This window comes from Numenius arquata, chromosome 11, assembly GCF_964106895.1.
Source record: "Numenius arquata chromosome 11, bNumArq3.hap1.1, whole genome shotgun sequence".
Classification (NCBI taxonomy): domain Eukaryota; kingdom Metazoa; phylum Chordata; class Aves; order Charadriiformes; family Scolopacidae; genus Numenius; species Numenius arquata.
Genome location: NC_133586.1, coordinates 27,773,656 through 27,801,336, shown reverse-complemented (window position 1 = coordinate 27,801,336; position 27,681 = coordinate 27,773,656). Strand labels below are relative to the sequence as shown.

Sequence of the window (27,681 nt, the reverse complement as noted above, 5' to 3'; positions counted from 1 at the left end):
ATTAAGATCTCATTTTATTATACTGTCTTGCTCTCTGTATCAATAGTGATGCGGTCATGGTTTACTAAAACAATAATCCCCAAGAAATGGGTCATTAACAGTAGTTAATGATTACTTGTGATCTATGGTAATGACTGATTTCTTTGGGATTATTGCTGTTATAAACCATAATTACAGATTATTACAGCAATAATTATTTTCTAAAAGAAAAGATGTTGTCTGCCTCAGTAATTGCAAAAGCAAATGCACTGAAAATTTTAAATAGTGAAGGTATAAAAGAGGGAAAGAAGTCATACCTATTAATTGCTATCATCAGAAAAATAATTATGTACTTAAAAATGAGCCACTGCAGTTTGTAAAAAGGAAGACACGTTTTCATTTTTAAAAAGTTTATTGGCCAAAGTGCTGGCTCTGCTCTTTGAACCAGCTTGCACCACTTCACAGTTGCTTTTTGATATCACCTTCAAATGGCCATTCTATAGTAGCTGTTATTGCTAAATTCATTTAGCAATGTCTGTTCTCTTAAACACTTCAGCTCCTTGGTGTTTTGCTAATGATGGTGCAACCTCCTCATGTCCTAATTTAACAGCTGTTGCTTCTGCGATGTGTAGTGTGTCAGATGGGGTTTGCCTTGGAAGAGTCCTGTTTGTGAAGATGCACAGGTCTTGAAATGGAAATATGTTTGTTTATGTAGATTTGATCTCAGCATCTTGTTTATGTATAGAACACCCTGTACTATACACCTCTGACTGAAACAGGAGTACTGATGATCTATAGTCACCAGATTCAGCCATCAGGCCACTGGAAGACCTCAGAACTGTTAGTCCTTCCTGGCTGAAGGAGCTTAGGAAGTAGAGCATTTAGTGCTCAGTTCTGGGTTTTCCAAAATACAACAATGCAAAACGTGAGGGACATCAAGTGAAGTTTAATTTATGTAAATGAAGACTAATTTATCAGAGATTTGAAACAAATATGAAATAAAACCTCAAGACTTTTGGTTGATACTGTTCATGTCCTCACACATATGTAGAAATATCCACAATAAAATACTATTTACAATCATAATGTGACTTCATTTATTTATCTCTAGTTTATCTGTTATGTTAAACTTCAAAATGTGGTTGAAAGACACTTTATTCATCAGGATATTGTCTTCACTCTTGTAAGTTCGGCTGTCCTCATTTGGTAAAATCCCCGCCATGAGGGCAAGGTGTAAACGTCTCTTACTGAGAAGCCTTGTTTGTAACCTGATTTAACTTGCATGGAAACTCTTCCAAATTGTCTTCACTGTGTTCTTTTTTTCAAGCGATTCATTTTAATTTACAAAGTATATTTTGCCAAATGAAGATGGCAAAAATAGCTTTCCTATAGTCTCAGTGCATTTCAGTTGAGGAAGAAACTTTTGTGGTTTTTTAACAGGTCTGTATGTTACTTGGTGATTCAGGTCTTAGTTTTGATCTTACTTTTGGGAAAAATATTGCATCTTTCTTGAGAGATGTTACCATTAGTTACTGGATTAACATCTTAAAAAGCTGAAGTAGGAATCTGAGTAGCTTGTAGGTGTCAGTAGGTTAAATTTAAAGATATTCCACCTTAATGTGTCAGAGCTATTAAAATAATCCAGATTTTGCAACATGGCAATGATTTTCCAGGAGAGAGGAGACAAAAGAATTCCCCTGAGTTCAGTGTTTGTAAACTTAAGAGTTCTGTATTTATAAAGCAGGATTTCAGTATTTGAAAGTCTGTACAAAATACTCTACGTACACAAACTCAAGGAGTTAGTTATGGAACCTTAGCTGTACAGAAATTATCATCCTTACACTGTACTTTACTTGATAAGGACTTTGCCAGTGGATCCTATAAATGCTTTAGTGGAAACTGGCAGGTAAATAATCTGTAAGATAGGAAGGTGTGACCGCAGGGTTGGAAATGGATGAGCACTGTCTTTCAAACCCTGTTAGAAAACTGCCCACAGAGACTTTCAAAACTATGGTGGAGTTCACAGAGTTTTGTTGAAGAATATTTAAGACATAAATATTTTCTTATGTGCAAATCACTTCAGATAGTAGTTTAATATCACAAAGAATTCTTTATTTGAAATAGAACTAAGAAACAAGTAGATTGAACTGTCTCAATTACTATGATAAGTAGATGTAGCATCCCCACTGTAGATAAAATTGTTCCATGCCTTGAAGTAACTTGTGGCAGGCAAGTGAGGATACTAGATTAATTGCACATCTAATCTTACCAAGCTGAGTTTGCTTAATTTGTATTTTAGGTTAATTCTTTTGTGTTTTATTTATGAGCATGTCCAGGTTAATGGGCTGTTCTTGTTAGTTGATTTGTCTGGGTAGGTTTTAAATCTGGTAAAGGGAAAAACCTAACCATTCTCTTGACAGCATTCCGCAATCTGATACCTTATAGAACTGCTGATACCTTATGGAAATGCATTGTACCAGCATAATGGGGTATAATCAGTAACTGTTCTTCTTTCTTTTTAATCTTAGGATGTCTGGCATGGCTTGTCTATTTTGTGGGTACTTTTGTGGGAGGACGATTAACATACACTAGCACTGATGAACATGATGCCATGGATGGAGAATTGTCCTGTCGGTAAGTAGTGCTTGTTTTGAATTCTTTACTTTGATTTTTTTATTTTTTTTTTTAATGACATCTAGTGTCAGCAGATACTTTGAATTTAAATGTCTCAGGTTTTGTCCAGTTCTTGGATGGTGGGTGCTCAAAGACTGTACTTATTTTCTGTGTATTGAGACCATTTCACTGGCTTTGATCTTTCCCGATTCGTCATTCTGAGCAGTGAAGAAGTCATTAAGGCTGTCGTTTCAAAACTGTTTCAGAGGAAGGGAAGAGGATTGTCTCAGATATGTATCTTACTATAAGCAGCATTTAGATGTGCCCATGTAGCCACCTGTTTTCATTTGTACGTTATACATGTATCAAGTGTTAATTTTATTAGTTACGAGTTATGGCTATTATTTTCTGCTCTGCTTCCTTTACATTAATTATTGTGGGTGAAGAACTGCAGAGGAACTGCTGGTCAACCATTGGAAATTTAGTAGAGCTTGGAATAAAAAATGAAGGCTCTAAATTTTAAAAAGTGAATGCTAGAGTCTTCTTACTGAAAGTTTTAGGGCAAGAGGTGAACTAGGGGTTATTGTGAATGACATGTATTCCTTGTGGGAAACACAAAGTATGTGGCAAACACTTCCTTATACTTGATGGTGAAAACAAGTATTGTTAAAAAAGATGTGCATATTTGATACTGTTATTTACATCCAGTAGCTAACATCTGAAAAACAGCATACACTTTAGACATGAATAAAAAGCTTTGCATTTTCTCCTTTGTTTCTTGCCTTCCTAATCTACCCTGGGGCTCTGTGGTGTTAACAGTCTTCTGCTATGTTTTTATTAAAAGTGAGAGGTTTTAATATACAGGTTTACAGATGAAGTAGCTACTGACTTCTAATCCAGTGACTATCTATTTCAGAATTGTCAAAAGGTGAGAATATTTTTTTGTATTGCTAGGGAATTAGGATTTCAAGGAAGAGATAGCAGAAGAACATGGGAAATTAAATAAAGAAAATATTCCCTTTTTTTAAAAAAAGAAAGTATTAGATTTTCTTAGCTGAAATCAATCCTGGTGATATGGAGATATATTCCAAGTAAAGATTTAGGTCAGAAAATACATGTTTGTTCAGATGTTTTTGGAGACAAAGAAGTGGGAAGAAGCGAGGCAGACAGTGCATTATATACTGCGTGTTAAAATTATTTCTAAGGAGAATAGTTTCAGTTTACTGGGAACTTGAACAGCTCTTATCTTGCACTTGCAGTTTGCGACCTGTGCTTCTCAAATGTCTTTGTTTCTTTCATCATGGAATTGATGCTCTAAGAAGGAAAAAAACATTTTATAAACTCAACACAGTATAACATATGTATTTGAGAAAATTTCAAGTTACAAAGTAATTAAAAAAGCATTATGTTTATGGTTTTTTAGTGGTCAATTAGCATAATTAGCATCTAAACAAAACAAAATCCTAGAAGAAACTTAGGCAAACAAAAAACGGCTGAGGGGTTCCTAAAAAAAATTAGCTGTGACAATATCATTTAATTTGAGAACTCTTCCTGAATATGTGTTTTTTTTCTCTCATTAAGAGTTTTTCAGCTGATGTCTTTGATGGATGCCCAGTTACCACAGTCTAGTAATGAAAAGGTAGAACTGGCAATTCTGTGGTTCTTGGATCAGTTCCGTAAAACATATGTGGGAGACCAGCTTCAGCACACCTCAAAGGTAAATATTTGCTGTGAACCACAGTATTTGAAATAAAAAAGCCTGTGCGGAGATTGGCCTGTCAATGTATCTTAAACTTAAAAGCTCTTGAGCTTGGCTGGTGGCTGGTTGGCAGATGGAGAGAGAGGTAACTTCTGAATGTGTTATTCATCTGAGCAGGCTTCCTACCATGTATGCTTTGGAGTTTTGGCATGCGAGGAGTTAATATTTTAACAGCTATGTTCATTAAACCATTTTAGGTTACTTTGCATTTCAATTTTTTATTTCAAACATTTAGCTGGGTTCTGCTATATTGTGTTATATTTCACAGCTGGGTACACAAGATTTATTCTTTTAATAGTTCTGTTCTTTTGACAGTTACTCATTTATGTGGTTTCCACTGTATTTCTCACATTACTTGGCTTTTCTGCATTTTAAATAGGAAAGAGGGAAAAGTAAGATGCATTTTTGAAGAAGCAGCAGTTAATTCACCTTAACTGTAGGGGACAGTCATAATATAGATGTTATAAAGAGAATGTCAGTAAGATGAGATCAATTGATCTTGAGAAAGACTGAAAGGATTCTGTTGGAGCCCTAAGCAAATCTTTAGCAAGATTTGTGACAGTGACTGAGATTTGGTTTTACTTGTGTACTCTGTTCTTGCTGTCTGGTGAACGGGCCCCATCTCAAGAATTCTTTTATCCCTTCAGGTTTGAACTATGCTTCAACTTTATCGAACGGTTCCTCACTTAATATTAAAAATAGTTTTACGCTATAGTGAATTACTTTTTCATGAAAGCAATGTGTTCCTTTCAGTTGTCAAAGCTGATTTGTTATTTTTAAAGATGGTGGGCTGCTCTAATGCTGAGTAACAGAAGGGACACAGTACAAGGTGCTCATGCTCCTGGTGTTTCATTAGCAAAACTGCTGATGGCAATGCAAAGGCAACGTGACTGTATAGTAGTTGTAATTCCCAGATTAATTTTTCTTTCTGTCCGATTTTTGAGGGTTTTGATTTCACCTTACATTCTGACTGAGGTGTAACTGTGTGGAGAAGCCTTATCGATGTATGGTATGCAGTAATAGGTTGTTAGAGGAGATTGTAAACCCAAGCTTTTTATGTCCACCCTTACACAAACGCTTCTCTCAGCTTTCTGTGTGAATGAAGCAGTGTGCAAAAACCTCAAGTGTGTTATTTATACTTAATCAGCTGGAGCTGCTCTGTTGACGGTAGAAAAAAACATGAAACTTGAACACTTGCCAGTTACACCAGGATTCAATGCATCTGAATTTATCCAGCTCAGCAATGTGTTTTGAGTAACAGTAAGGCTGCCTCTGCGATAGTATTGTGTGTGGAAGGTTAAGTGGTTAATTATTGAGAAAAATGCTGGCTAACGTTTTCATTTGATTTATTGAAGAGCATTTGAACAGAAAGAATTAACTTTTACCAAAAGGACATGGGGCAAAAGGATAGGATGAATTTAAGAAAATGGTTTTGTGTTGGTTTTGTTTTGGTGTTTTGCTTTTTCCCCTCACCTGCATAAGTGGACATGGTAATATATCATTTTCCGTGTGTTGCCTTTGCTTATGACATGTGCCTTGTGTGTAACCAGTCTGGGAAAGGGGGAATTTTGTAAGGCTTTCGTGGGGCATAACAGTTCAAGGGGGTGGTCTCTCAATTCTAGCCCCAGTCTAGCAAGTCCATAGTTCATTGCAAATGTATTTCAAACTGGGGGGGGGGGGCGGTTACGGTTTGATTATGTTATCTACCCGAATAATTTAGTTAGCAGTCAAATTACACTTTGTTTTTTATTTTGTTCTTGTAGGCCTGATGTAACTGCATCTCATTTGCGTTGATAGAATCTCATGGTCCATATCACACTATTTTACCAGATTGTATAACAGAGGTTGTGTGTAAAGGCATCTGAGCTCCCAGTTTCAGTGGGTTTTTTAAACTTCTAATAAAACAAAAGAGGTGTTTGTATACATTTTGCAGAGTAAAGATTACATTTTTAAGAGTAAGGCAGAAGGCATCACTTGTATGGTTCTTCTGTTTTATCCTGCTGTAGCAGCAGATGGCATTCTACTCTCACAGTTGTAAATCCTCTGCTACTGTGTCTTGCTGGCAGCTATCTACAAATATGCAATAAAAAGGCTCACACTTGGAAGCAGAAAAATCAGACATATATCAAATGACTAAGTTAATACGCATTTATATAAATATTCAGGATTGCTTGAATGGTCTTGTTTACAGACTGGATAATGGAAATTCTGCATGCTTCAGCCATGTTGAAATAATTTTTTGAGACTATTTCTCTATTTGATCATATGCTTACATACAGAAAAAAAGGCTGAATAGTCTAATGAAATTGTAGAACAAATCTATATAAATATACAAATTTTGTTCATTAATTAACTCATTCTTAAGTATTTGCAGATAATAAAAGCAGACTCATTATAGAAAAAGAAAATTGGCTAGGTAAATTAATGCATTCTTACTAAACAGTCCACTGGGGCTTGCTGTCTGAGGAGAACTAGCAAAACCTTGGAGATCTCTTCCATGACACTGATACACTTTTAGTACTATTACATTTCCTGTACAAAAATAAGACATCAAGGTACTGTCTTGCATCACAAACCTTTCAATGAACATATGCGTTATATTTCTGTTGAATCCTAGACTGGGTTCTGTGGTACTGTACAGAACTATTAATATCTATTTGTCTATCAATACATATTTTGTTTTAATGCTGATATGACTTAGCCTTCATAGAGTCATCTTTTTGTTGTATATTGCTGATCTGGGTGCTGGAAGGGTTGTAGAAAATAAATTGGCTGGAAAAGCACTGCTGTGTGTGTGTTACTGAAATTGTAGTCTCAGCTTCTCTCTGTGGTAGCTTTAACATCACTGTAGCGTGTCGCTGTTAGCCACTACTCTAAGTGGTGTAATATTGCACTGAAATCTGATTCCTGATGTCAGACACATGTTATTTATTAGAGGAAACATGGCTGTTTTGAATGAGACTTTTCCTTTACAATATTCTATCACAACTATCCAATTATTTATTCATATTTGCAAGTGACACTCAACTGGGAGGAAACGTGATCGCAAAGGACAGGGTTTGAATTCAGAAAAGTCTTCAGAAGCTGGAGAAATAACCTGAAAGTTTAAAAGGCTGGTGAAACACCATGTGTAGGAGAGAAAATTCGCGCTTACATCTACTGATGGGAAACCTCTGCCCAGACAGAAAATGCTGCGGAGATGAGCGTGTTCCAAGCAGGGGGAACTCAACAGTGTGTGTTGGTTTTGCACACAAGAAAAATACAACGTCTTTGTGGATGTAGTTGTAGGAATATTGTGTCAGGTGCTGGAATTTCATAGTCCATTCTGAATATTTGGTTCTGACTGGGCTTCAGCTGGAATGATGAGTCCTATTTTGGGCACCACACTTAAACTGTAGACAAATGAGAAGTGCGACAACACAAATAAGATGCAGAGGTACTGCTTTGGTTTACTTTAGCAAATAGAATATTGGGGTGGGACAGAAATCAAGGATGCCAGGAGTTGTTTTAGAAAAGCTGGTGCTTAGGTGTTTTCAGTGCCCTTCAAGGGAAAGACAGGCTGTAATTGGCTTAATTTGTAACAAGGAAGACTTTGGAAAAGCTCGTTAATGCTACCAGTAATGAATTAGCAGTGCATACTACCCAAGATGCGATGGGGGATTTTGATTTATGTCCAGGTATACTTAATTCATTCTTCTGTAAAGTGCAGAATAAACCAGAAGTCCTGCTGGTCTAATCTCATGCTTCCTACTAAGACTATTATAAATGGTCATGGTTGTTTGCTATGGCTTAGCCAGTGAAAGGCACGCTTAGGGGGCAATGAGCCCTCCTATTTGTACTGTGTGTTATGTCAATCAACCACCGATAAGGAATTTTTCTTTTATTTCAGTATTTTAGCCTGGCATGTTTCAAGTAACTCATTACAGACATTTTAAAAGGAAAAAAGAATATGAGTACTAAGAGTGATAAGAACTACACTGTCTTGGAACATGGAAGGTTGGCAGAGGAGACTGACTCCTTTTCCAGCTCAAAACATGAGTTTGCTCCTCATTTTTCCATGCTAAGGAAGATCTCATCTTAGTTATCCAGCCACAGGTGGGACTTTCACTGGATGGCCTGCAGTTTAGAGAGACTGTCATCTGGTGACATCTCTGCTAAGTTGCCCAAGTTCCCATGGCAAGTGCAAAAAACACATTGGGGGTGCTCAGAAAACCACCTTTTTTATGGTGGGTTAGAGCAGAATTGTCACTTAATGAGCAAGTGCTTCATGATTTACAATGCGAGATCTTTCCTTGCTGTGACAGGTAGACCAGACCTGGAGATCTGCTCCTCACGCTCAAATGCTGCTTCTGTTACTGCAGGGTCTATTTGTTAACACGGAAATAGGCATCAGTGGTTTTGCACTTGGGATGCTAATTTAGGCTAAACAAGGATAAAAAGGCAAGACTTTTTAGCCAGGACCTTTTCCTGCTTCCAAACGCATCCAAGATTTGTCCTTGGAGGGGAACCAAAGCGACAGGGGGGGTTCAGAGCCTTCCCTGGGGTGGTCCAAACTGGGTCTGTTCCAGAGGGTCCCCTGGAGAGGCTGGATGAGCCGCTGATGGCATGGGTGGGCACGCTTGGCTCTCCCCCTGCCTCTAATTGGCAGTGAGAGACTGCCAAGAGTCAATCAAACTGCAACTTGTTGGATAAGCTTTGCCAATTAATATAACAGAGGAAATTCAACTTAGTTAAATTCATTGCTAAATTTCATAAGTTAACTTAGAATTGTATCTTTCACTTGAAACAAGTTTAACACTAAGGCATCTTCATAAGTTGGAGTCCTGACACTTAACAGTGTTAGTTCAGTTTTTCATATCTCTGTAGCTTATAATGATTGTATTAAAAAGATGGGTTTGATTGAAGACTTTTCTCTTGAGGTACAATTAAGAGCTATCCTAATATTGTGCTCTTGGAAAATGTATGCGTACAGAAGTAAAGTTTTTTTTTTTATTGCTAGTTCCTTTGCGTCTTCAACTTTTTCGGGGAATGCTTTTGGTTAAATATTTTGTCGTTGAAAATAGAATTTAGTGGACAATTACAACGATTTTATATGTGAGAAAGAATTTAAATTTAAAATATTAATGTAATTAGTAAGTGTTAAGTAGGGTTTAGGATTAGGGTATAGAACTGTCTATCGTGTTACTTACTTACACTCCAGTTTTTTGATGGCGTTCCGAGATTAAGGATTTTATCTTCATTTTGCCCTTGTCATGTTTACTTCCTACAGCATGTGGCGCTATTTAACTAGAGTTGTCCCTTTAGTTTACTATTGCCGTTCCTGAAACGTAGAGGTCAAAACTGGAAACTGTTCACATGTTAGATAAGGGTAGCGTGGTGAGAACAACATGAGTAACAGCGAGTGTTTGCGGGTGAGCTGTGCCCTTTAGCGGGGCCCCATTACAGATTACCTCTGCTTTCCAGCTTTTATAAACAGAGCAATTTTTAAGCAATCCCACCTGTAATCTTAACCAGAATAGTTGCGCTTGCAAGGCTGGTGTTTGTTTTGTATATTAAAAAGAGTTTAGTGGTTAAAATGCATTTAGGTAAACTCTTTTTTGCTCCACTGTGAAGCAGTGTGTGTTTAGAGAACTCTGGAGGTAATTCTAATCTCTCCCAGGTGGCAGTAGTTTGAGGGATCCCTCCAGGAGTGATGCTCACTGGTGACAGGGGGTTCCAGCAAGCCCCAGTAGAAGTTACCGGGACCCAAGGGAGAAAAGTGGGAATTCTGACGTTTCTATTTCTGGGAATCGGCCCAATGTACAACCGAAGGGATACAGTTGTCACCTTCTCTGGGTGCATCAGCTCGGGAGTCTGGGGAATCCGCTCTGCTCTGCGCTCTCGGGCAGGTGGGAGTAAAGAGGGAAGCAGGAACATAGATTGATGTATCATAAAGAGCCTTTACAAATACAAGTTGAAACATGATTATAAACTGGGGTGAGGGGATGCAAATGGGATTTCTTACTGTATCTTGTACATATTCTATTTGCAATATAAAGAAGTTACTGTATTAACATTTAGAGTTGCATCTATATGTGTTTTTAAAGCTTTTAAATGAGAGACTTGACATAAGAGGTAGATCAGCATTATGATAAAAAAAATACTTTGAGGGTTTAGAATTTAGGCCACAGTGTGTTTAGAGGGGAGGAAAAAATATAATTTCCTTGCTATATGTTGTTTGCAGTCGCTGAAAGCTAAAACCTCATGTAGCCAGGTATCATCTAACCACTGAACACAGGTTTGTCTTCTAATGTGTAATGTGTAATCAGTTGATTTATATTATTTTTGTGTTATATTTGTATTTCTTCAGCATATGTATATTTCTTTGCTTCCATTGCCTGCAGACACAGAAGCATGACCTAGCAAAAAAAAAAAAAAAGGCAAAAAAAAAAATAGGTAGCAGTGCAGAATGTGACTACTTTTCACCTTGCACCACATAAGCAGTCCCACTGACTTTAGCAGGGATCTTTGCAAGTAAAGTGTTGATCTGTGCGCGTCTCATAAAAGATTCTGGGTCCTAGCATCTTCATGATTAATGATGTCTTAACACTTATGAATGATTATCCTTTTCTGAGCTGTAAAATATATATACTGTTTTATTTCATTACAGTGAGGTGAAGATCACAACACTGACAGGTGCTGGAAATTAGCAGGCAGTTTTGAAATTGTTCTGTGCACTAGAAATTAGATCTCATTTTAATTCAGCTTTTCCAAACTAGTAAATGAGGTTAATGCCATACATATTCAGCTGATATGGATGAAGAAATTGATATAAAGTAGATCAACATAGCTACAGGGCTACTTTAATTTATAGATAAAGAGGCAGTGATAAATGAAAGTAATGTAGTAGTGGTCACTAAACTCCTCAGCCATCAGGGATTCAATAGTGTTAGCTGCTCATTAAAGGCTTTGCTGGGGTACATCAAATAGAAATTTGAAAAGAAATAGCCAACTAACCCTTAATTATCAAAACATAGAAAATACTAATTATGCCTTAATTAGCTTTTCTTTTAATGTACTGAAATTGTTACTTTTTGTGTAGCACAAATGGATAGTTATATCAACAATAAATAGGTTGTTTTAATAACTTTCTTTTACCTCTGGGAAAACCACACTCCAATTTTTAATATGCAATAATGCTTCTCTCTAGCCTGTAGGAGATGAAAATTATTAAGTAGCTTTATTTTTTGAAGATTTTACAGCAGCTTTGGGAAGAATTATTTCACCATGCATCAATTATTTTTAATTGAACTGAATATTTTTCAGATTGCATGAAATGCCTCTCATTTAAGTTTAACATTTAGAGTTTGTTAAGGAAGCATCATAGTGAGAATTGGGTACAACTTATTTCTATGGCATATTCTGAGAAGAATGAAGGACAGTTGTTTCAGAAGAACAAATACTGGCACTGGTATTTTTCGCTTGACTGGGCCAAATCTCATTTTTCCTCTGTTTCGTAGCTACCACACTGTGCTCATCCAACCTCCTTGCAGTTCAGATAGGAAAAGAAAGTAGGGATTGACTTCAGTGGGGCTGGGATCCATCTGGTACTGATGAAAAGCCTCAACAGCTGTTGCAAAATTCTTGTCCTTTTGAGGCTGCCTGTAGCTTTCTCTCTCTGGTTATATGTGCAGGAAAGGAATGTCACAAGCAGAACTGGGTTTGTTTTATCAAACACAACAGGTAGGTGGTTTTTCCAGATAAATGATGGGAGGGAAACGCTGTACAGCTCTGGTCATAAAAGCCTCTGAATTCATGTAACAGTCCATGTTGAATTAAGTAGAATATAACAGAAATGAAAATAAGTAGATATTATCGTGGTGGGTAGTCAAAAGTGTTGCCAGGTTTAGAACTGATATAAATGTTCTAAGAAATCTTATTAATGACTTTTTTATAAACATTGTCTTCTAAACATTTTCAGCTTTAAGATAGAGCAAGTAAGATATTATGCTCACCTACAGGATTTAAGAGGTTACAAGGTACCAACTTAAATTTCCAAGAGATTTCAAGCATTTTACGTACACCCAGCATTCAGTGTGGTCAAAATGCTGGGAAAGATAAGACTGAAATGGACAAATAGAGTTGTAGTATTTGACACCTTTAAAGAAAAATCTTGTTTCCAAGGCTTTAAAGGGCAAAAATGAGATGAGAACACTGAACCTTGAAGGAAATATCTGTCTTCCAGCATGGAGACAAACACAAAACTGGTCACATCTGTAGCTCAGACTTTTAAGTGTGGGATCTTTTTGTGGGATTGGAGTTGCCAGTTTGGTTTACAGCAGCTTATTGGTCAGAATTCAGGTTTTTTGGACAAAAGAATTGGTAGTGTGGGGTGCTTTTTCTTATAGTCCTCAGAAAAAATGTATCATATGTAGGTGTATTATGTTGGTGCTCTCTTTGCAACTCTGACTTCTCAGCTGACAGTAATTTCTAGCAAGTTGAGGAACTAGAGAAGATTTACTCAAATAAATGTTTCTTGGGCAAACCACCTTTCATCTTTTCTGTCCTAGTTCCTGTCCTGCCATGAGCAGAAAGAATTTTCAGCAAATACTGCAGAACTAATATTTGAACTTAATTAATTGCCTAAAGATTGTACAAGCTAAGTTAGTTGTGCCTTTGCTTATAAAAATGTGTACTTACTTTTAATGCTGGATCGTGGCTTGCACTGACAACCATCTTGCTTCATGTGAAAAATAATTGGGTTTCCTTTGAAGAAATATAATACTTTGAAAAATTCTTTAAGTACGTAGTGCAGAATTTTTTTTCTTCTTTAAAATTAGAAAAGCAACAACAACTAAAAACTACAAGGGAGCTAGAATCTGTGACATTTTAGTTCATGGGATGAGACAGCAATTCTTACTTACAGTGCCTTAGCAAACTTTCAATCACAATGTGCCCGTTCTTTAACTACTTTTAGACATCTCTTTATTGAATTTCTCCATTACTTGGAAATTACGTACAGCAAAGAACCTATTGGGACATACAGACAAACACTAAGAACTTTGCGGAGTCATAAACGTTGGTTTCCTCATCAAGTTGAGTTGTAAAGTATTCTTCATTTTACATATCCTTATTTCTGGCATTTTTTACTTGGTTGTTTTATGCAGGAATCAATATATTTTTATTCTTGGACTATACAGCACTTTCTCATCTGCATTTGCTTGGGGGATTTTTGTTTTGCTTTCTCTTTTCCTGAATTTTACGTTGCAATGCTATTTAAAAGCTTTAAATCCTTAACATCTCCCTTTTCTTTTGTTTTCCTTGAGCACAGTGTATTTGCTGTTCAGTTACCTACACCTTTATCTTACTCACTTGTTATCTTTTGGCTCATGACAACTAAAACCTGCATGAATCTTTATATAGGTATTATTTAATCACATGTTTGCAATTAAAGCACTGGTTTAAGTGCTGTGCTATTTTATTTTAGAATTTTATAACACAAATCAGGCAATCTTAAAAATAAATAATTAGCATAGTTCAGTTCTGCACTTGGCTGTAACTGAGCTTTATTTTGTAGCTGCTAATAAAGGCACATTATCATGTTCAGGCATTGCAATTATCATTGAAATGTGTATGTCCATTAACTGCAACATTAGGCTGAGGATATAATTACTGTCTAGAGCCAATATCTTTGTGAAGTTACGTCTATGATGCTATTAAGCTATAAGCAATATTTGTAAACTAATATTTAAACGTTTCAGAATTGATACCATCACTTGCGGACTTAAAAACTAATCCTACTTCCACTCTAAATTATTGACTTCTTAAGTGTTTGGCAAATATATTATTGGGTAATTTGGATGTGAGTATAATTTGTGATTTGAGAGAGACTACTGTTTTTCTACTAGCAAGTGCCCAGAACAAATTGAACTGGTAGCAGGAGGAGAGAGAAACTGGTAACAGCAAAATGCTGATAAAACACTGGTACAATATGTCACAAAATGCTGCAAACGTGAGTCATTTTTCCTCTAGTAGAGTTACATTTCAGACAATTTAGTACAGCAATTTAACTACAAAAAAAAAACCAACCTGTTGTGGGCTAAGAGGAGAATAAGGAAAAGACCTTCCTTATAATGTTAGAAGTATGTTTTAAAGAGGAATGAGCTTGAGTCTGTTCATTGATGCATTTGCTGAAAAATTCTAGTATTTCTGCTGACAGAAGAAGCTGAAATTTTCCATGAAGTTAGGCAGATGGTTTGTTTGCAGAACTAGGCTGAGTCACCTGTAAGTAATTCCACGTGTGTGGAGATGTTTGGGTCTGTAATAAAATGCCCTTTCTTTCACATTTCGTTTTTGTATGCAAAATAGGCATGGTAGTAGTCAACTTATAAATATTTGCATCAATTAATTTTTTCTTCTGTTCCCTTGGTATGTGACTGTTAGCCATTAGTTTGTTTCATTTCCTTACCTGTCTCAGAAATTGAGATTTAGGGAATGCCAATGGGGGGGATGCATGTTAAAGAGAATCAATCTTTCGGCGTTTTTCATCTTATTTTGAATGCAAGCGTGTTTAAAAATTTTCTAGCACAGAGGAACTGTTATGTTGCTTAGTGATTTCTACCTGATATAGCCTAATATAATTTCTTTTTCTGTTTTACAAAAGTAGTTTCAAATTTCGCTTTCACGCTGCTCTGCTTACCTGCCTCTGCTTTGTCTTTGACTGGACTTGGTTGTAATGACATTACTTAAGTTTTCCGTTCACGTCACTAAATGCTACTTTGTATTTGTTATATTGTTTTTATTTATTATATTGATTATGTTCTTTGTTTAATAATTCAGTTATCATTGCACTTGGAGGAGTTTCTCTGAGTAACTTCTAACTGCTGGACCTTTCCACTTGTGCTGTATAACCCATACCAACTTAGCAAGAAGGAATAAACAGCAGATAGGGAATCTTAGGGGGAAAAAACACAAACAGGCTATATTGTGACTTACTCATCTAAAATATATTGACTTTGTTGCTGTATTGTGGCCTCATATCCTCATTATTTAAGTGGCTTACTGAATTAATTTCCCAGACCTTGCAGTAAATAAATTAACAATCAGAGTTCAGAGCAGAGTGAATAATTCCTTAATATTAGACTATGGCAATTTTTATGACTCAAGTTAAACTTAATTATGAAATTGCTTATTGCATATTTGTGTAATTCAGAGAGGAAAAATATGCAAAATAACACATGATGAGTACATCTGTCAAAAAAGGAACAAAACAGTAAAATTCTAAGAGGTTAAATTGCTCTTGTTGATACTGGTTGAATTATACATCATTCAGTTTAGGTACAGTTCATAGTCTGTGCTGATCAGCACTGCTGAAAGGCTTTCTGTTTGATTTTAGCTGATCAGCCATTTAGCATCTCCTTCAAAACTACTTAATACGCTTACCAGCAACTCGTATATTACTAAAACAGTCCTCTAGATGATCCTCTAAATTTTCCTTTAGAATAGCATTGTCATTTTCAATTTATATGGGGAATATGTATTTGTATAGCAGTGTTCTTAAACAGGAATGGTTCTAGAATATTAACTCAAATTAATTTTAAAGATTTATTTTTTTAATGAGAAAATATTTAACCCAAGTAATAATCTTTCCAGGTGGCTTTATGCACTGACATTTTCTATTCTTACGTGTGAAACAAATGTGATAATTGGGTAGATAAAGTACAGAATTCCATTCTTTGTGACCTCAGGGTCAGTTGGTTTCTGACCTGTGTTAAACATTGCACGTAAACTGTCGGTCTCTTGGAGTATTTTCTGCTTATTTAGTTATAGGCACAAGTATAATCCAGAATTGCAATGAAGGTTCTGTTTCTTCTTTTACCATTTGCCCTCATATGACCACTGCTGTTTTTTTAATTAAACAGGTTTGGATAGTTTGCATTCCTATTATGGTGATTTATTCATTATTATTTTTCCCCACGCTTTTTAGACTTGTTTACAAGTATTTGTATTGAAAGATCAATGTTGACCTGATCCTTTAAAAATTACGACAAGCGTTTGCAGAGCAGCACGTACAGAAAACTTAGTCTGTTTTCGTCAAGCTGTTGTCACCTACCCCTGCAGTCTGAGCAGCAATACATCACTCCCACTCTAGAAGAGATAAAGTCAATGGAGCTGAATTGGTAAGGACTATTTCCTGCAGAGCAGCAGCAGTCAAATCCAGGATATAGTGTAAGAAACCTTTTGGGGTTTGAGATATAAATGAGGCTTCAGCTACTTCCTCTATTTTGCAGTTCCTTTGATCTGGACACTTTCCAGGTTGATGAAGTCATCAGATTTCTGAATCAAGTGTTGTTTTTTTTTTTATTTGGACTGCCCTTGGCTTCACTTGCCTTGCGTAAATAGCCTGATAATGCTGTCTGAGATCAGTATAGTAAAAAAAACATCCACATCATTGTAAGATGCTTCATGGTGAATTAAGTGAAAGGTCTCCTCTGAGGCAGATGAGATGCATACCTATGTCCTTCCTTTTGCATCTGTATGAAAATAACTTTACCAAGAAAGGTTTGCACAGAAATCTCTGCAGAAACTGCATTTTGCTCAGTCAAGGAAGGGGCTTCCAGCATGCACTCCTGTTCCTATTTATGTGTCAGTTCATGGCTTATTCAAGTGTTTTGATAATGCCTATGCTCTTTTTTCCCCAGTTGTCCTGGTTTCAGCTGAGATAGATAGGTAGATAGCGGTTGCTGTGTTTTCAGATTTGGCATGAGAGGCATGTCGATAATGCATATTGTTTTAGTTGTTGCTAAGTGATGCTTACACAAGTCAAGGACTTTTTTCAGCTTCCCGTAAAAGCTGAGAAGGAGCATAGACAGAAGAATGGAATGGCCAATGGAATATTCCGCACCACAGACGTCATGCTCAGTATATAAATGAGGGTTGGCTGGGGGAAGCGGGGGTGGAGATCCGCAACCTCTGCTCTGGTTGGGCTGGGTAACCAGTTCACTGGGCAGTGAGAGTGACTAGTGTCTTGCATATTCTTCTACCCTTATTGTTATTTTCCTTTCCTGTTATTGTCTATTAAACTGTCTGTATCTCAACCCATGATTTTTTTTCCTTTCCCTTCCTTTTCTCCATCTTCTCCCTACCCTTCTGGTGAGGGTGAGTGAGAGGCTGTGTGGTCCTAGTTGCTGCCTGGGGTTAAACCACGACACCAGTGCTTTCAGCAAATCATAGATATACTCTAGTGAATGGTCTGTATAACTACAATTGACAGTCTTATGCTTCAAGTTGATTGAAGAGATGTAAGGACACTAAATAAACAGTAGTTGTTAATTCCGAATAGGAGACAATAAGGTTGTTTGATAGTTGTTGATCAGATGACCAGTAATTCTGTGTAGGGGAATTTCCCTTCCTCAGGTGAGATTGAAAGGTTCATGGTATAATTGGGGAATGTGACAAAAAGGTTTAGCTTAATTTTAATTTTTCTGGCTACTGCACTTAGTCCCTCTTTTGATTACATGGTGGACACATGAAATCCCTAAACCATACTTTTCAGAGAGAATGGACTTCCTGGGCTAAGAACACATGATACCAGCAGTTCAAAACATCTATCCAAATATCAATTAAGTGCAGGTTCCTTCAGTGCACTAGTGGGATCTTTCATTTAAGTCAGTGGCTTTGGTGAGTTTCTTCTTAGTTACTCTTTTAAGCTTTACTTTTTCAATAGTAAGCCCAGGGAGTTCAGAAACTTTAATTCCTTCTGTTCCTGTCATTAAAAATAATCAATGAAATGATGAGGAAAAGAAAAGCAGAGATCACTGCGGAGAAATTGTGAGTGACTTTTATGGATATCTGAATTTTAATTGGGTATTTTAAACCTATTTTTCTCATCCTTTTTAGAATTGTTCTTGCTTCAGTGCTTATTGGAAATATTTACTTAGATTTAACAGCAGTCATTCACCAGAACAGTAGGAGAGGGATGGGGTGGTTTTTTTTCCTTAACTGTCATAAAAGTGGGGGTGAAAGGAAGATGCTGAATCATTCTTAAGTCAGTTTTTTTTGTGTGATGAAATAATTTTGAGTGTAGAAAGTGTGTAGAGTGATTATTCATTAGAACAGAACTATTTCATAAGATATCCAAGTATGTAATTCAGAAATTATCATTCCCTCAGCAAATGCATTTCCATACAAATAGGTAGGAAGAATTTTAGCAATTCTGAGAAATTTGGTCAGCTTTCTGTGAGTTACTATTTAAGGCCTTTTCTTCTATTCAGTCCACCTAGTGAGATCAGAAACTGAGGTGACCAGCATTATCTTGAGGTTTCTGTATTAGGACTCTTGGTGTATTGCTACTGTATTATTTGCTTTTTTTGTGTTGTACAGAAGAGTAGCATCTTTCTAGGAGGTCTTGTGGCAAACCAACCTACCTTGGATCGTTCTCCTTCTTAGGGAAGATTTTGCTTGTCACCTTCAGATCCAGGACCACTCACAAAGGTCCAGGTGACAGGTCAGTGTCTTTAGGTGTGCTTTCCATCCCAGGAAGATAAGCCACTGAGGAGTATTTTAAGCGATGAAAGATGAGCAACTTCAGTTATCTGTAGTAGGGTTGGTATAGATATTTTGAAGAAGCATGTTTCTTCAAAAGTTTTTCCTCAAGGCATTGACATGACGCCTTATTTTTGCAAGGCCAGACTGCTTAGGCTGGAAACCCTTTCACATCTCTTGTCAACCATTTTGAATACATTTACAGTTTGAACACATGGAAGTTTAGGAATTGTCTTCCTTAAATATACAGTCTTTTGCTCTTCCTTCAAATAGAATATTGGATTCTGTAACTTTGACTAATGAGACTCCTTTGAAGGTGTTCTTAGCATGCTATGAAATCAATGATTTCAACTGAAATCAGGATTGAAAATGATAGATATACTTTTTCTGGTTGTGCTGTCAGTGATCTTGGCTATACAAGGCACCAGATAATTTTCCAAGGAGAATCTATGGTGATTTTCAGTTTTCTTGTAGAAACTGAGCTCATAGGTAGGTTCCCATCACCTAGAGATCCCAGCACTTGTAGTAGTTGCAGTGCACATACAGCATTCTTTTCCACGTACACTAGTGCTCTGTGCTGATCACTTTTGAATTTCATTGAGAGATGATAAGTGCCGCTTATTTCCTCAAAATCATCATCTCTTAGAGAAGTTGCTTGCTGAGAGTATGGAGATTCTCTTTGTCACATGGGAGAATTGTTCTAACTACCCTGGCTTTGCAGCTGACTTGAGTTTATACAGCCCTTCTGTGGAAGTGATTCCTGAGTGTCGTGGCTAAGGTTAATGTAGTGCCAGCCCTGCTTTGTAAAGCTGCCAGTGCCCTTTGAAGCTAAGGAAAAAAGGTGTTCTCCTAAACATCTGGGATTTAAATGAAGTTCATGTTGTGCAAAGTAAATATCTAGAATCGGAGAGACACTTCATGACTCGTACTCATTAGTACTTGTAATCCTTTTAAAAGTGGAGAGTTTTAATTGTACATGTTGTGAAATCCACCATTTTCTTTACAAATAAATAAACAAATAGCATCTGTTGGGAAAGACAGTGTCTTACAACTAGAAAGTCAGCAGAGGGAGCACAAGTTAACAACAGAATTGTATCCGATGGGATGGACTGGTTGGTGGTGGTGGTGATGGTTCTTTTGAACGAGCAGTGAATAATCAAATACTTGTTAGTCTTGTCTTCCATAAAGATTTAATCACAGTAACACTTTCATAGTACCAGCCTGAATGCATTTAGGTGGTAAACTATGTAATGTTATTTCTAGAGGCATATAGAACTGTCAGGTAGAATGAGCTGTGATGTGTAGGGGTGTTTCAGTCGTGGACCTTGGATTACCCTTAGCAGCTGATTACGAGGCAGTTTGACTTTGTTCTGGTTTGCCTTTTGCTTTCTTCATTTGCCGATAAACAAGTACCTTGTGCAAATACGTCCCTGGTGTTCATCTCTGGAGGGCTGGGGAGGGGAAGCAGGTGGGTGGAGGCTCCTTGCTCTTCAGTGTCTTCACCTACAGGTTGGTGGCATTCAGCTCCCTACTTGCCTTGACACTACTTTGGCCCAAAACAAGTGAGAAAATACTTTTGAGAAAGCATGCTTAATTTTTAAGCATGCTTAACCTTAATAGTTATGACAAGTTTTTAAAAATCTGTGCATTTGAGACACCATTAATAATTCATGTATGTATCATTTAAAAAAGAAGAAACTGTCTGTAGGGTCGTTAAATTCTTACTTGGCTGAGATCATCAAAGTTCAGATGACCTAAAATTGTGCGTTGTTGGGGTCGTAATATGCTGCTTGAAAAAAAATACCCCATGATTTAGTTTTGATTCTGACAATACTCAAAAGGATTTGTTATGTCTTACAGACCTTTCTGCAAACTACTAATGGGATGAACACAATATATCACTTTTATAATAGTGAGCTATTAAAGGCAAACATAAAGCAGTCTGAAGCCCATAAGTGCTGCCAACAGCTCCTGCTTTAATGAATTCCCTTTTAGATGTCCATTAAATGCTCATGGCAAATGTACTCATAATGGAAATGGCAAATCTAAATGGGTAGATATGAATAATCCATGGAGTTTAAATTCTGTTTATGATCATCTTCACATTTAGTTTTCAAGACAACGCAGTTTAGTTTTCATTACAGTTTGGAATAAAGAGGACAGGGAGTAATTGATTGCTTCAAGCAGATTAAAATCAATGGGTTGCTTTTCAAAGAACCCGTTCAATGCAGTAATTTCAACTTTAAACATTGATTTAGGAAACTCAACACAAAATGTTTTGTGCCGTGTGAACTTTTATGTAGAAAGACTAATACTAATTTTATTTCTATATATCTGTATATAGAAATATATAGAGGTTGTTATCAGTATGTGCATGAGTAAATAGTGATCTATATTAAGTCATTTTGATATTATTGTGCTCATATAATGAATCAATGAGATTCCCGTCATCATTGTGATACTGTTTGTAAACCATTAGCACACAGAAATTACAGCCCATCATACATCATTACTGTGATTGAGGCTTTATTACCATATTCTCAAATTGCTTGCTTGCTATAAAACTAAATAGACACCAGACAACTATAGGTAGACGATAGACTGTGCATTATTGTACTGAAATAATGAAGGATTATTGTAGCATAATGGGGCACAACTTATGAGGAAAATAAACTTGGCAGCAAAGGAGAACTTGAGTGTTTTTAATGTTTGTTGTTTCTACTTTAAAGGTCAAATATATTTGTTACGATCAAGTTACTGTTTCCTCATTTCATGAATCATATCCTTTTCATATTTCAAATAGGCCTTCTTTTATATTTAAGCATTTAAAATCTGGGAACTGCACTGCAGCATTCAACCCCAGAGACAGCTTGACAGCTGCTGAAGTACTGGTGTGGTTGTGGAGGTGGTGGGGTGGGCGATAGGGCATCCGTAGCAGTACAATTATATTGTGTTGTGCTGAAAAAAAAAAGAGAGAAGAAAAACTGCATCAACAGACATGAGCTGTTAAGAAGTGATTACATTCTCCGAACAGACTGATGCAAAGCATAGATTAGGAATTTTAGGAGCTGCAGTGAAAGAATTGATGATATCTTGATTTTAAAAGAGGAGAAAACACACTGAATTTGGACTTTGGGAATTTAATAATCTCTTGTGACACAACAGGCTGTGTCTCGTGACACAGGCTTTCCTGTACAACACCAGGACTCACAGGGTACACTCAAGGTGTTACTTCCTCCAGCTACAAGAAAAATCAGTTCTACTTTAATTTTCTAAACTTTGGAGTGGATTTAGCCCATGGGTCAGCCAGGGTTAATCCCAAAGAGTCAGTGGAGACAGAACTGCAGCTGCAAAGTTTTGTGTTGTTCTCTGGAGACACCTCAAGCCCACTCACATACTCACTCTCTCCTACTTCTGTTCCCACGTCCTTGCTCAGGCCTTTCTCTCCCCACTTGCTCATGCTCTCTTTTCTTCTGCTTCTTTCACAAGGATTTCCATCTTTGATATGTTTCTTCAGTGAATTTGAAGTGCCATTTGAGATAACTCATTCATAATCCTGGAGTGTCAGCGTCCTTCAGCGATGTTGTGACATGCTTTTTACTGGCCTCTTCAGAAGGATCCGATTCTTCACACCCTTCTAAATTTGTGCTGTAGTCTGTCATCTTTCATCAATATTTGAGTCTTTCCTTCTAGACTTTTTAGAAGATGACAGCAAAACATGGTAATTGTTTCTCATTTTAGGAAGGTAGAAACATGTTGCTTCAGGAAGTTATGAGTAGCTGAATTTTTGCATGAGCAAGGCTTGTAGGCGTTTGGGTGCTGAGGAGTTGGGAGAGCAAACTCCTTAGGGCTTGGTTATCTCCATGCAGAGATTGCTGGAAGAGGTTAACAGCGTTAAAACTTCACAGGGACTATCAAAGTGAAGCCTTGTCCATTCATCCCAGTGCTTTCTTCCAGAGAGAAATCTACACTTGTGTCCACAGAGAAAAGTTTCTTTGTTGTTCTTATCTGCTGAGTGGCTACCTGGAGCTTTCTATAACATAAACATGAATCTCTGTCTTATTACTTGGTTTTTCTCACTGTGTGAATATCCATCTGAATTATTACTCAAAAAAAAAAACCAAAAACCAAAATTACTTACCAGTAAAAGGGATCTTTGAGATGCACAGTCCAAATAGACATTTCCTTCCTCGCTGTCTCCCCTTTCTGAGCTCACCCATCTCTAGCACTCAGGGACGTGGGGCTGGGCATACTTTGCATTAAATAGTCTTGTCATATGTGCAGCAGTCAGGGTTTAAGTTTAATCTTGTAGATACAATATGTTTACCGAAGGGGAACACCCCCTGTCCTTAAGTAATAGGCTAATTTACAATGGCAGTAAGAGACATAAGTGGACCTTACCCTGCGGGGAGTTTGGGTACCGATAAGTGGTCTCATTTGACTAAAAAGCTAATTTTGTGCTTGAAATGCACATATGGTAGAAATGGGATCTGTTGGAAGGGGAATCAATGTAGATGCCACAGCTCCAGAAATCACACTTAATGAAGTTTGACAATACGGTTTCATGGTCCATTTAAGTTGATATAAACCCACCTTACTGCTGAAAAGGGAATTCTGCCCTTTTTCTGTCTTGCACTGTCATTGCTGTTCGTGTGGCTGCATAGTTACTAGTTTCTTCTTTTTAGGTCTGGCTTTTGGTCCTGATTGCATAATGGCTACTGTCCACGGATGAAAACAAGTGGGAGCTACCGTAGATGCAGCTGTCTTGCTAACAGTCAGTCTTGTGAAAACCCATGTTGATTAATCATTCTTCTTTACTATTTGTTTATATCGTACTACTATTCTCAGGTACACGTGCAGCCGTCAGAAAGGAATTTTTAAAATATGTTCACTCATTTAATAACTTTCTTCGTAATTTTAATTACAGGTCTCTAATTAAAGCAACAGATGTTAATTTGGGAGTTATATTGAAAGAATTTATGCAGTTCTTCCTGTTGAATGAGCAGCTATTCCCACAAAAAAATTCTTGAGCTGCCCATTTTCTATGAAGTGTGCTACAACACTGCTGCCACAGAACTTTTCTGTTTATATGGAAGTAAAAGCCTTTAAGTACAGAGTCCTGTTGAGTTCTGTAAAACTATATATTTACTGTAAGTTAATGTTTTGCTGTGTACCTGACTATTCAAGTTTCAGAACATAAAATAATAGTAATATTCCATATTTCTGCATGGTGGCTTCTGGACTTCTTAATAGAGACTAGTGAAACCATCAGTCTAGAGTGTGTAATTAGGGAGAGGCAGTGAGTGACTTGATGTGAAATCACTTTTGCCAGGGGTTTTGGAAATACATGCTTTTTAATAAAGTACATTTGACCTTTCCTTTGCTTCCATTTGGCATAAATTCACAATGTCATTTCAGTTCTTAAAGAAGTAGAGGCAATGTCCGTAAACCACAATCCATTATTATATACCAGTCCCAATGGAAGGAGGTAAGGATAGGGTAGGAAGTTAGGGTTTTGTTGTATTTTATAGATGTTTGACCATAAACATCTATAATATTTGAGATATTTTTAGCTAAGTTATCTACAATAAGAGCATTCCATGTTAAGAAATGCTTGTAAGATATTGCTGATATGGAGTCTACATACAGAACCATGTTTGCTTCGTGTGAATAGGATGTTAGACCCAGACAACCTGAAGAAGAGTTTTTGTCTGAGGTTCATGTGAGTGCCTCTTTCTTTTATTCACTGTTAAGCGGTTTTTACCGTTCCAATGCCGACAGACAATAAACGTGTGCTCTATTTTCATTCTGTAGACATTTAGCTCTCAGATGTTCAGCTGCAGTACTTTTCCTTTGCAGCTGTAAACCTACTTACAGTCCCCCTCATTATAAAAGCAACTTCCTTGTCTCAAGGAAAAACACTTTGAAGTAATAATGATGTTCTAATATATTGATAGAAGTTTGTGTAATTCCATTATCTCTTTAATGGACATTAGTTTAGATCGAGCTTTTCCATTGTCCTCTGGTCCTTTCATCGTGAATTGGTTGCTCAAAGATTACTCAGTTGAGTCAGTATCTTATTTCTTCAAAGAGAGATGTCTGTCAAGAGGTTTGAATATTCTGGGAGTAATCTTTGTTAGGCAATATTCTTTTCTTGAGTTTAAGACAGCTGTAATTATAAACATCTCACAAATTGTTTTTTTAATAGACATGATTCCTAGCAGCAAGGATCTTCGTATTAGGTTTGGAGAATCTATTTCTATTAATGTTTAGGCAGTTCTTTCATGTAGTTGTGGAAAGAGCCTCTATATTGCAGTAATACAATTTTTACATAATAATGCCTTTTGTCTTATAGAATGCTACATGAAGCTACTTATATCAAATCTCTTCGTACATATTTGGTAATATTCTCGTATATGTGTTTTCATTTAGTTGGCTGGTGGAAATCATATAACTTGTTTGCTTGTTTCTTAGACATCGTGAGGTACATTTGATTTTGTTTTAATAATTTAAATTACTGTGGTTTAAAATATTTTTTAAAACATTTCATTTGGAAGTATCGCTCAGGTTTTGACTATTAGATTTAACACATGATTGCATTTGGTTTGCTCATCAAAAGTGGAGAACATTTAATATTTATTCATAACAAAAGTATTAGAGAAGCTGTCAATAAATTTTCTGTCATAATTGAATCATAGGATATCTAAATTGTTGATAATATGATCTGCTCGTTAAACAAAAGTGTCTGGAGAAAATGATGGATTAATTGACTGATGGCTAAGGTTTCTCTCAAATATAATGGTTTACCCAGTTTGATTTGATTTGTGTAAAATAACTTTCTCTAATAAACAATTTGCTCAGAGGCAATAGAAGAAATGAATGGTTATCAAACCAAACTTAATTAGTCTATCCTAGATTGATATTACTTGGGGAGTCTTCGTTTTAATTGTGGAGGGCTGGATACAAAGAGTTTGGTTCATTATATTTTTCCTGTGTAAACACTACTGTGTAACTACCTATGGAATATAACATGTGAATTCATTTTAATAAATGCTTGTAAAGTGAATTAGCTAATTATGCCAGGCTAAAAATGATTCCTTTAATTATTTTAGATATTTAACTAGTACTTCAATTTTATTATTGTTAGTCTGTAAACGTAATTTGTATTAGCTCTGCCAAACTAATTAGAATATATCTTAAACAGTTTCAACAGTTTTGCAGTGCTCAGAATGGACTCTTCTCTAAAAATCACATTTCCATTTTCAAAATATTCAAATGATGAAGAAATTCTTGGCATAGAAAGGTTTTTGAAATGTGAGGTGGAATAACTTTGTCTGAAAAATACCATTTCAGAGGAGTTGATGGGGTTTGAGACTCTTCAGTCTTTGTCATGTGAAGGAAAAATCACTTTCTTTTCCTCAGAGCTGGGGTCAAACTAAAAAGAAATCATTGAGTAACATAATTCCCTGAGGTTCCAGACCAGTAGATTATCCATGTATAACATAAAACACAAATATAGTTAAATTCTGCTGTTTACAAAGGTTAAGCACATGCTTAATTGCATTAGTAGATGAAAATCTGCACATTGAGGTTACGAAGAGTTGATCTTAAAGGCTTCCTGTTAATTTCGTCTACATAATTTCCTCCTTCCTTTCAGAAAAAAAAAGTTTTCAAAACATCTGTAGAAGGTTTACAAGATTTTCATATAAAATGTACATGAGAGGGCTGTTGTGTGAAGCTGAGTAAGTGTGGAAAGCTAAAACATTATCAGTGAAGAGTAATTTAAGTGTTCTTAATTATATTCCTTTGTGATTCATCTCCGTCTTATAAAAGCAGAAATTTATCTGTTTTATTGTTTCTTCTTGCACATGAAGTTTCCATCTTGACAGTCTGCTACCTTCGTTTTCTTTAGATAGTGTGGGAAACTTGGTTTTACAGATAACGGAAAATCAGGGAGGAAATAGGGACCATCTCTTTTGGTTAGTCTGCGCGTAGTCATTGCATGTAGGGTTGTGTTCTCACTTGGAAAAGTAAAAGTTTACGTGCATAGATTTCTGCTATGAAGATGACTGTCCTGTCTCATCTATTTGAGTGATGGAAATGGCAAGTTCAGCGTCTTTGGAATGGAAACAGTATCAAACAGTATCAAACAAAAACTTTGATATTATCAATTAACATATTCTCATGAATTCTTTCGAATCTGTGGCTACTTTACTTTTCTTTGTCTCCTGATTATCTAGCCATCTAATGACTAGTTCCTTAGCAGGTGTATGTATACTCCTCATTAGCAAGACTCACTGTGAGTCTCAAAGAGGATTTTGAGAGCAAGATATTGAGAATATAGAGTAGTCTTTAGGGTATTGTAGATTGATGAAAATAAACTCAAAAAGTAAAGTCTAGCAAGTCCCTGGATACTACTTACATATCAACCTTTTATCAGTTAAATCTCATTAAAGTCAGTGAGAGTCTCACAAATACCTTGAGGTTGAGTGGGTTCCTGTTATCCAGCACATCTCCTTGTGCATGTTGGCAGGGGAATTTCTCATGCCCTGGGAACTACAGGAATTCCGTGCAAGTTTTGGAGGTCCAGAACTAAATCTTGCTCTTCTCCTCAGGTCAACGGAATTTCTTCCTCTGACTTTGGAAAAAAATGACCCTTACATTTTTTTAAATTTTGATTTAGTTTGATTTCTTTATAATATCGACATCAAATATCTGCTAATTAAGAAGCACTGAATTTAGTTCCTTGTACCCACTTGTACCCTACCAACAGCGCAGTAGAGAGACCATGTGGCCACTGAATCAAA

At 36.5% G+C, this 27,681-nt stretch overlaps 1 protein-coding gene across 1 annotated transcript in view; it reads left to right on the top strand.

The window, feature by feature from the left end:
- The window catches only part of RANBP17 (RAN binding protein 17), a 156,615-nt gene that overhangs the window by 21,534 nt on the left and 107,400 nt on the right, over positions 1–27,681 (top strand). Inside the window, exons 13-14 of the mRNA XM_074155522.1 lie at positions 2,508–2,613; positions 4,174–4,309. Of these exons, the coding sequence (XP_074011623.1) occupies positions 2,508–2,613; positions 4,174–4,309 (242 nt within the window). The remainder of the gene's footprint in view (positions 1–2,507; positions 2,614–4,173; positions 4,310–27,681) is intronic.